This window comes from Quercus suber, unplaced genomic scaffold (genome assembly GCF_002906115.3).
Source record: "Quercus suber isolate HL8 unplaced genomic scaffold, Cork oak 2.0 scaffold_340, whole genome shotgun sequence".
NCBI lineage: Eukaryota > Viridiplantae > Streptophyta > Magnoliopsida > Fagales > Fagaceae > Quercus > Quercus suber.
The window spans coordinates 69,294-80,291 of record NW_027069792.1 but is presented as its reverse complement, the minus strand read 5'-3'; the positions used below and the strand labels follow the sequence as shown (position 1 = coordinate 80,291).

Genomic DNA, 10,998 nt, shown 5'->3' with positions numbered 1-10,998 from the left:
GGATCCATCTACACCACTTCTCCCCAAAGCCCATTCTCTTCAAGAGATCTAATAAAGCCTCCCAGTTTACGTGGTCATAAGCTTTCTCGATATCAAGCTTACAAATGACCCCTGGAGTCTTACTCTTAATACGGCTATCAACACACTCATTAGCAATGAGAACTGAGTCAAGAATTTGTCTACCTCCCACAAAACTATTCTGGGACTCAGAGATCAGTTGGTCTAAAACCGTCTTCAAGCGATTTGCCAAAACCTTAGACAAAATCTTGTACAAGCTCCCCACCAAGCTAATAGGCCTGAAATCTCGAATATTGAAAGCATCATTCTTCTTAGGAATTAAAGCTATGAAAGTAGCGTTCAGAGATTTCTCAAACTTACTGTGGAGATAGAACTCCTCAAAAACTGCTAGAACATCTCTTTCTACCACTCTCCAGCAATGGTGAAAGAAGGCCATGGAAAAACCATCTGGACCTGGGGCTTTATCCCCAGCCAACTCATTAACAGCTAGAAGAATCTCCTTCTTCTCAAACCTCCTTTCAAGCCAACACCTCTCCGACCCATCTATCTGATCGAACTCCAAACCTTCCGCAAAAGGCCTCCACTCCTCTGTCTCCTGATACAAATTTTATAAAATTGAACCACTTGAGCAGCCACCTCAGACGACTCCTCATACACCACCCCATCCACCTCCAAAATTCTTAGATGGTTAAACCTTCTACGGGAGTTAGCCATCTTATGGAAGAATCTAGTATTATTATCTCCTTCCTTAATCCATAACATTCTTGATTTCTGTCTCCATGAGATTTCTTCCAAAGAGAGAAGACTCTCTACTTCGGATCTCACCACACTTCTCTCACTTAACTCTGCATCAGAGAGGCCAAACTCCCTTTCCTTGGCATCAAGCAATTTCAAAGCCTCTAATAGTTGAGACTTTTTGCGTCCGACATGACCAAACTCCGACTGGTTCCACTGAATGATATCTTCTTTTAAGGCCTTCAATTTTTTGGCAAACACAAAGCTAGGAGTACCAGAGAAAGAATGCCGATTCCACCAAGAGTGAACTCTATCAATGAACCCGTCCGTTTTCAACCACATATTCTCAAACCTAAACGGACTTTTCCCCTCGCCATTCCCCCTACCTCCACCAGAATTGGGAAAAGATCTGAAACAGGACGAGGTAAAATCCGCTGGATCACATCCGGGTAATGCTCTTCCCAATCGAAAGACACCAACACTCTGTCTATCCTAGACATCGAAGGCTGATCGGAGCCGCTAGACCAGGTAAAACTCCCTCCCTCCAAAGGCAAATCAATCAAGTTAAGATCCTCAATGAACTCCGAAAAAAGATCCATAGCTGGAGTAAGACGGGAGTTACCCGACCGTTCACTAGGGAAACGAACAATATTAAAATCCCCAATGCAACACCAAGGAACGTTCCAATATTGGTGAGTGCCAACCAACTCGTCTCACATGAGCCCCCTCGCATTATTATCAATTGGGCCATATACCCCAGAACACGCCCGGGTAAAGCCATCCCCCACTCCTTTCCACAGAATAGACACAGAAAAGGAACCCAGAAGAAAGTCCAACCTCTCCAATACCCTCCTATCCCACATCAACAAAACCCCACCCGCCGTCTGGACAGCATCTAAAGCCACCCAGTCCACAAAGGGACAGCTCCACAGGCTGCCAACCATTTGTCTATCCAAGCCGGATAGCTTGGTCTCTTGAAGGCAAATTACATCACACTTCCACTCATGCAATAAATTTTTCACAACTAACCGTTTCTGACAGTCATTCAAGCCCCTAACATTCCAAGAAAGAATTTTTAAATTCATAAAGACATGAAAATCCCAACTGATGAAATAAATCAGCAACCTACACTTTACTTGCCATCATAGTTAACCGAAGATTGCAAGTTCCTCAACTCTCTCTTCCCTCTATTCTTTTTAATGAGAGCTTTTCTAGGAATTGCAACTTTCCTATTCAACACTTTGACATCCTCCGTCTCCTTCTCAATCTTTTGTAACAGAGCAATACATAACTTCTCATGCCGACTCAGGGGAAGTCCCACCAGCTTACTAAAACCAGGAAGTCTATTCTTCACCCAACTAGAAATATCTAACGTATCCACACATTCCAATGCCTCATAATCACAGTCCAACACAGCTGCCAAAGGCAGCCCAAAGGGAGTGATAGACCTCAGAGGGATTGATAAGCTATCCTCTCCTCCCAAATCCATATCTGAATTATTCAGCTCTTCCACCTCCAAAGCACTCTCCCCAGGGACATCACCCACTGCCTTCGTGGGTATCACACCCAAGCCCAAATCAGAATTGTTTAACTCTTCCACCACCAATGCTCCCTCCCCGCTAACCTCACCCACTGCCTTCGTGCGAAACTCACCTGAACCCATTTCTGAGTTTTCCAATTCTTCCACCACCAAATCTCCCTCCCCAGGGGCATCACCCACAGCCATCATGGGTGTGTCCACAAACCCAGCCCTTAAAGAACACAAAAAGAAGCCAGAGAGGAAGAGAAAAGAAGGGAGAAACTCCACCGGTGACCTCAAAAAATTCAGCTCAGACTTACCCGGAGAAACAGAGTGCTCATCGGAGCTGTTTCCGGCCAAATAAGGGCCGCCGGCCACCGTCGGAGGCTGAGGACCCCGGCCCAGCACCACCGGCTCAGGATCGGAGCACTGGGGACCAGCCAAGGAGCTCGCCTCCTTCATCGGGCTCTAGGTTGGTCTCTCTTCTCCAGACCGAGAGCTCTCTCCCTCTTCAAACTGACTTGGGCCAGAATAAATATCATAACCCACACCTGGGCTGGACAGCAATGGGCTTGTGGCAAGGCCCAAGACTTGTTCAGCCTGTTTGGTTTCCTTTGCAACCCATTTAAGGGCCTTAGAACCTGTTATATTACAGCCCGAAGCCACTGCACCTGAATCCCCTCTGAAATGCATTTTTCCCACTTTGTTTCTGTCCCAGGAAACCCGCCTCCTCCCTATCACATCAACCTCCACGATAAGACCCCTTCCTGACTAGCCATACCTCCTAGCATCACACTTCTTCAGCTTTTCATAAACTTTTGAATTTAAGCTGGAGCTTGGGAAATGTAACCTCCTGTTAGCCAGATATTGCTCACCAACCTCAGCATCCACATTAATGCTCTGCTTCCTCCTGTCCCCTCTCCCCACCTCCATCTTCTCAGTCTTACCCACCGGAAAAACCCCCTCTATGGCACCTTGAAGTCTCAGAGTCATCCCCTTTTTTTCATCAAGCTGCTTAATGTGCTTGCTAACTTCTGATCTTCCATGGAAGCCTTGCACAACATCAGCAAAAGTTCTAGAGTTTTGGGCTTCCAAGTTGTACCTCTGCACCTGAGGAAAAAAACTTGGAGGACCAAAACCAGCCAACTTATAGTGGGAGGGATTCAGCAGATTTCTTAGTTCAAGGCCAAAGGTTCTCAAACCAAACTTCTCTTTGCCTTCAGGGATAATAACTGACCTCCTACATCCACCCACTTTGAGTTCAGTCAGTAGCAAGAACTGACCAAAAGAGTTGAAGCTCCTTTGGAGAGTAAAGGCAGTGTCCCCATCTCTAAAAATGAAAAACTGCTTGGAACTCTTCCTAACAACCAAGTCTTCAATGTTATTCATCAGCCATATTGCTGCATTCCTACCCATGAAAACTGATCTCATAAATAATCTGCCCCTCTCAAAGATCCTAAGCAAGAAGTAACGGCCCCCTTCCTCTAAAACTAATTTAAAGGATTTGGACTCAATGAAGAAGCTACGAACTCCCCCCATGCTAAGTTTCAAACCCCAACCAAACAGCTAAAATTCACAAACAAGAAACTCATGCACGTCCAATTCTCTCTTTCAGAGTTTATATTTTCCCTTAGATTATCTTTATGATTTCCCTAGATTTTGGATGTGCTTATAAACCATGTACTTTGATTTAAGTATTCATAACTTTGTTCATGAATCACTATTATAAAGAGACAAATAAATTTTCTAGTCATAGATGACATTTCATGTGAAACAGTTAACATGTCATGACTTGGATGAACTATGTTAAAGAGTTGGATCTTTGCTGACGTTTATTTAGTTGGAGATTTAAAAGAATTATACATTGTAACATCTACTATTGAAAATGTTATCTTAAAAGAATCTTCCCTAAACAATTTTTCATGCAAATGCATTATTTATCTCATTTTGTAAGCTATTATACAAGGAAAAATAGGGTGCAAAGTGAAGAAACCCAGTTAAACATAAGGATCTTACTAATAATAAGATAAGGGAGAGTTGCTTGAGATGGTTTAGTCAATTGCAAAAGAGAGTGATTATTGCATTGATGAGGAAGAGCAATTTGATTATGGTCAAGGGAACAAAAAGAATTAGGAGGAGATCTAAAATAACATTAGTAGAAGTAATAGAAAAAAGGCATATTAATTAAAAACGCAACAAAGAATATGATTTTGGTTATGAAAGAATATCAAAGATAAATACACCTGGTCAATCCCAAATTCCTGATTAGTTTGTCGAGGATCCATACCTGACCCTAGAGTTTTGGGGGATAAGGCTCTTAAAAAAATACTTTAGAACTGTCTTATATAAGAATTTCAAGAATTTTGGCCTTTCTCTTTAATATTGTTAATAATAGTAATAATAACATTGAAAATGCTTTAACTAAACTGCCTGCCTGCTCTTTCTTCTATAAGGACATGCACCCTCGGTTTCAAGGAGAAAATTTGGTCAAGAACAAGGCCATTTTTAATCGAATAGAAGGACTTGCTAGAAAGCACCAATGCACTCCTGCTCAACTTTCACTTGCATGGGTTCTCCAACAAGGAGATGATATTGTGCCCATACCTGGTAATTGGCTTTCTTCTTCTTTTTTGGTCCTGATTAATTGCATTAGTGTAAATGTGCTACATAATTAATTTTTCCTCACCTTTTCAAATATATTTTTAAGTAAAAAAGAGACAGAAAAGTGGCTGAAGTTCTATTTAATGCAAGTAATACTATTTTCTCTTATGTGCTGCAAATTGAAATTAAGTTGACTCGGTGTGTATTGATCTTCCTCTATTAATCTGCAACCTGTAGAATTAAGATAAAGTGCATATTATAGAAACAAACTTGACATTAAAAGTCAAGGAAAATGAGGAAGAGAGCTCTCAAGTAAATATGACGTGAATAGTCCATTTCATGGCTGGAAATTACATAGATAATGCCTTTTTTTAAACTCATAATGTCATAACTGCCTTAGAAAAACTCAGATTTTAGTTAATGTCAACATATTCATAATGTGTTATATTGCTGTCACAACTAAATAAGATTTTAGGGAAATGCTAACGAGTGTCTTGATTAATAATCCATTTTAAGAAAGTTTTGATATCACTTTTATGGAAAATAAAAAATGCTGTCAAAATATTAATTACTTTTTTGTTTTTTCCCATAAAAACTTTCTTTAAATGGATTATTAATCAGTGCTTTAAGGGTACTCGTTAACATTTCCCAAAATTTTATTATGGGTTAAGGTTTGTGATTGCGTCTTTATGGCATCATTGGTCGTAGATCTGTATAGTTGCTAAATGTTTAAAAGAGTGGTATTTTGATTTCGTGGAATAATAAAATCATGAATCAATGTTAACTAATATGCTCATATACGGTTGGGTCTGATTTCAGATAACTTTGGAACTGTTTTGCAAGATTTTATTTTCCAATGTGTCAAATCTCTTATAACGTTCGTTCATTTGCATTGAACTTTTATAGGGACGACTAAGATCAAGAACCTGGATAACAATATTGGCTCTTTGAAGGTGAAACTTACCGAAGAAGACCTCAAAGAGATATCTGACGCTGTACCAATAGAAGAGGTAGCTGGTTGTATAAACATGCAAAACATGGAGCATTTTCGATGGCAGTATGGCAACACTCCTCCAAAAATTTAATTCTCCATTACACATGGATCATATCCATTTCAATTGAATAATGCTATGTTTTTTGTGAAATGAATGGCAAGAGATATACTAATAACTAGCTATTTCATTCACACTGCAAAATTAGTAGCATTATTATGTAATCTTTTTTAGAATGGCAGCAATGTGGTTGCTCTCTGTCATGCTCTAGTAAATATGTTGGCAGTATGTTTCTCACTTTTTTTTATTATATATTTTTTGGAGTTTGTTCTTAACTATTTTTTTAATAATTAACCTAGTTAAATAAGGCCTTTGTTTTATTATCATAATTTTTGGCCAAAACATAGGCGAATAAACATATCCTTGGGCTCCATTATTGAATGTTGAACCATACAAAGAAACATAGACTATCTTTTCCCGCTAAGGAGCATTGTTGGTTCTAGGCGCAGGATAGCTTGGTCCTCACATAGCTCAGCCAATTCCTCCTCAGGCAAAGTCACCAACACTGTCCTTGCAAGCCCTTCTTCCATTGAAGGCATTACCACAATCAAACCTTCTCCCTCCACATTTCCTACATGACACGACATATGAACCGGCTTTTCATCCTTGTCAAATGTTGCCGCATAAATCAACGATGTCATATTGATGCTTCCGGTCACCTTGCTAGGTACAAGCATGTGTTCCAAGCTAATACATGTTAGTTCAGGGCCATACATTCTAAAGGGTGGTGCAAATTTCCCTCCCTCTCCCTTCTGTGCTTCAAACCAATTCATAACAGACGAAAACTCTTCCTCCTTGATGCCCAACACACGGTTGTGCACCAACTCCACAACATGTCCTAACTCACAGTGGCCTATCTCTTCTCCCTTCAATGATAGTTGTGAAAAATGAAATGCATTGCCAAAATACCCAATTGGGAGTGGATCTTGCAATAGCCTCCTAGAGTCCATACAAATTGAGAGGGAATGTGTATTGTAACTTTTAGGACCTTTCAAACGTGTGATACGGGACCAAAAGAGTCCTGCTAGCAACTCAAAAGGAGTTGCATTAGGACAATTTTGATTGACTTCATAGAGGCATTGTTTGATCACTGAATTGGAAAATTTGAAGGTGGCTGTGGCCATTTTGACTGAGGCCTGAAACTGTTCTTCAGATTTGGTAGCATAGTACTTGCCTAATTGTGTGTGTTTGTTTGGAACTAGTTGGCCATGGAGTGCTAATGAATTGAAGAAAGGTGGGTGCTCAATTGGTTCTCTTCGGCTAACCTCTGTCCATGATTTGAAGAGTAAGATTGCACTGGTTAGGTCTGCAAGCATGTGTGAGCAACTTAGTCCAATAGCTACACCACCCCCTTCAAAGTCATTTATCTGCAAAAATTGATACAGAGGCCAGTTAGCCACCCTGCTTCCGTACACATTTATTTATTTCAGATAGTTTGAAAGCGATAAAGAGGAGGATTCAAATCTTGGTTTTTCCACGTAAAAGAGAGCTGACAATGATAGTGAATTCTTAATCCATACAAAAATTGTTGTTTAACAAATTCTAGGCCAAAATTAGAAGATACATTCAAACTATATTGATGTATAAATGCGTGACCTGTTAACAAATGTCTTAAGGGTATAAGTTAAAAATTAATAAATATTCATTTGTAAGTTGTAATGCACGCTTTTTAAAAAATAAACTTAATAATTCTTTGGTTTACATGCACAATTTTATTGAGTTCTATGTGCTTTTTTGGATACATAAGTATAATTTAAATTTATTTTTTTTAAATATAGAAAAATATTAAAAACATTCTTAATAAAGCATTAAATACATTCTAACCACGGCTCTTAAGATATTCATTAAAAAAAAAATCATTTTTTATCATAAAAAATGATTTTGTTAATAAGTGCCATTAAAGTATTTATTAATAGACCGTTTTAGAAAAATTTTAAAACCACCTTCATAAAAAATATAAAAAATGTGAATAATGGACCATGCAAATCATGCCAAAGTGGGCCATAAAGAATGTGTTGGCCAATTTACCTTTTTAGCCTCAAACATACCGTGAGAAAGACACAGAGAGATGGAAATAAATACCTTGACTACACTGTGGCAATAATAATAATGGAAATAGACAACCTACCCTAGATGATGGTAGGACAACCATAAGTTGCTTGAGCCACTTAAACAAAGTCATGACCCAAATCAAATTCCCGTCTTTGTTTTAGTTGTAGGACCATTGCATGTAGATGTAGTACTAAAAACAGGTGCCAAAGCATTAATAAGTCTCACATTTATTAGACCCACTTTGATTGGTACTACCACTACCCAATAGTACTTAGAAATTATTAATACTACTATTTATGTACCAAAATTTTTCTTTAATAATTTTGAATCACGGGACTTCACGTTATCATAAATTTAAGAAAAATGTCAACAAGCGCTTTAAAGTAGTTTATTAGAAATATATAAAACAATTAATTATGTTAACAACTTTTTATATTTCTTATAAAAATTATATTAAAATTTTTATAATGTAATTTATTAACAATTGCCTTAAATGCATCTATTAACATGACTTATTTTTTTAATTTTTATTTTAGAGAATGTAGTTTATTTTTTCCCCTCTCAACAAGGTTGTTTATAGCTTTTTGAGAGTTTGACCATTTCTCAAATGAGTGTAAGTTCCGTCCGCCATCCCATAAACACAAAGCAATTATAGGAAGTATTCCCATAGCAAGGTCGTTTATAGCTTTTTAAGAGTCTAACTATTTCCTAGACGTGTGTAACTGTAAGTTCCCTCTCTGCCCCATACACACACATTAAGAGGCTGGTTAGAGATTTCAACCTAAAATTTTAAGAATCTCATGAGTACCTAAAAATCAATATGTCAACCCTTTGTGATTAATGCAATTCTTAATTTTAATGTTGTGTCAAATGTCAAAAACATAATAGTTAAAATGCAAATTGCACCTTCTAATATTGAAGGAAATTCATTTAAGTCCTCTAACTTTACTTTTGTTAAATTCTTTAAGTCTTAAATTTATTTAATTCAAACCTTTCATCCAATTATGTTAAAAATTTGTCATTATAAAATTATTTTTCTCACTTAAAAAATATCTATAAAAATATTTTATAGATTTTTTATGTGAGATTTTTTTTTCAAAATATATTTTTATGTGATATTTTATTATTGCTCTAAAATTACAAGAGAAAATAATATTTTTGAAGAAAAAAATAACATGAGTTAACATATGACATGGGAAACCTACCATTAGATTTAATGTCAAACATATTATCTTATTCGACCCTAGAATTTAACTTCAAAGAACAAAACCTATAAATGACTCACACATACATATTTGATATTACATCAAGCAATTTAGAAAATAAAAAATCAATTCGTGAGTATTGAGTGATATTTTAATACAAGTAAACAAAAATAAAAAAGGTAGTATATTATTATTTGTTATATATTTAATCCTTCCTCATATATATTAAAAGACTTTCTATCTTCTTCTCTTTTTGGCATAGAAAATACTTTTAACAAGATGCAAATACCAAATACTATAAGAGAACTCCTTAAAATATAAAAATTTTGAATTTTTTTTTTCTTTTAAGGGAAAAATAAAGTGTGTATATATAAAAATAGTAACCTGGACTCGAAAGGGTGACCATGTATTAGGCTCCTGGGGCATTTCCTCCCACACCGTCAGATCTTTCTCCTCAGACCCATCAGCAGATCTGAGCCATTCATCAAGTGTGGCACTCACTTCGGCCCGTATGACCCGAACTCCAGCATCATGGCACTTCACTGCCCAGTTACCATTCTCCAATCGGGTCAACCGACCCGTAACATTCGGGTACAGGGAAATAACACCCGATAGGGACTCCCTTAACGGGTCCAACTCAAAGGACCCAAATGGGTTTTTCTTGTAGTAAAAGACCATGTGGAGGGAATGGAGCCCCATGGCATGATCCAGCGAGGATAACGGGTTAGTCTTGACCGACCCGGATGGTTTGCTGGGTACTACTGTTAGTTTTGAGTGGACACTCACTCTGCTCTTTTTGCTTGACATATTTGCCAATAGAGGAGCGAGTATAATAGTTTATGCTATGTGTGATTTCAGCTATATGGTACTACATACATGTTTGTATGTTGGTTGTTTGTGTCATTGTGTGTATATAGAGAGATGGGATTGGGGATTGGGGGAGACAGAGACAGGGAATAAATTGTGGGGTGGTGGGAGTTAAAAAAGGTAAGTTGAGGTTTGTTGAGTTTCATAAATGGCTTGGTACTTGCAAATTGACTTTTACATATCCATTTTTTCAAACCCAAAAAAAAAAAATTTAAAATATAAAAAATTGAGATGTTCTAGACCATTCATGGTGAATGTAAAGTCCTCACTCGTTTATTAATGCATAATTAAAAATTTTAAAATAATTACCCCAAGAATGGGTAATGGTAATGTTCAAACCAAAAAAAAAAAAAAAAGGAATGGGTAATGTTAGAGATAATAGTACAAATTTTAATATATGATGCTAATAAATCAATTTTTGGTACTAATCACATGAAACTTATTCAAACATTTATTTCTATTATACTGTTAAGTCCATATGTTTCTCAAAAAAAAAAAAAAGTTAAGTCCATATAGCGGAATGAGGTTGAGAGATTGAGGTTGCGTTTGGCATTGGCTTAAAAAATCAGTTTTTTTTTTCTATTTAACTTATTTTTGCTACTATTCAGTTTATTTTTATTATTATTCATGAGTCCGATTAGGGGTATCAATGTTCGACCTAACTCACGAACACGATACGAACCCGACATTAGTTTTTTCAGGTTAGGATTGGGCTTTAATAGTTTTAGGTCATAAATAGATCGACCCAAAAGCGACACAATAAGAAACGTGTCATAAGCAGGATAACCCATGTAACCCATAATAAACACACTTGACACCCGAAATGACCCACTTAACACAACCGGTTTAACTCTTATAGCAAATAAATATTTATTTATTTTAGATTTGTCAAATACCTTTTATATCCAACATATATTTTAAATTTAAAAAGAAAAGTGAGTAATTACAA

At 37.1% G+C, this 10,998-nt stretch overlaps 2 protein-coding genes across 2 annotated transcripts in view; one reads left to right on the top strand and one right to left on the bottom strand.

Moving 5' to 3' along the window:
* LOC112025604 (probable aldo-keto reductase 1) overlaps positions 1-6,200 on the top strand; it is a 10,325-nt gene extending 4,125 nt beyond the window's left edge. Inside the window, exons 6-7 of the mRNA XM_065759717.1 lie at positions 4,726-4,879; positions 5,780-6,200. Coding sequence (XP_065615789.1) covers positions 4,726-4,879; positions 5,780-5,958 — 333 coding nt within the window. The 3' untranslated portion in view covers positions 5,959-6,200. The remainder of the gene's footprint in view (positions 1-4,725; positions 4,880-5,779) is intronic.
* Positions 6,201-6,269: 69 nt separating this feature from the next.
* On the bottom strand, positions 6,270-10,077 carry LOC112025603 (protein ECERIFERUM 2). The gene is made up of 2 exons (XM_024058267.2): positions 9,567-10,077; positions 6,270-7,292 (listed from the first exon to the last, which is right to left on the bottom strand). Exons 1-2 carry the CDS (start codon positions 9,987-9,989, stop codon positions 6,333-6,335), a joined length of 1,383 nt encoding a protein of 460 aa, XP_023914035.1. The 5' UTR covers positions 9,990-10,077; the 3' UTR covers positions 6,270-6,332.
* Between the last annotated feature and the right edge of the window lie 921 nt (positions 10,078-10,998).

Bases quoted from the DNA above. Each gene is read 5' to 3' on its own strand.
- LOC112025603 (XM_024058267.2), bottom strand. From the start codon at position 9,989: ATGTCAAGCAAAAAGAGCAGAGTGAGTGTCCACTCAAAACTAACAGTA. The intron at 7,293-9,566 runs GTTACTATTTTT...CAATTTTTGCAG, and splicing joins GGTCACCCTTTCGAGTCCAG to ATAAATGACTTTGAAGGGGG.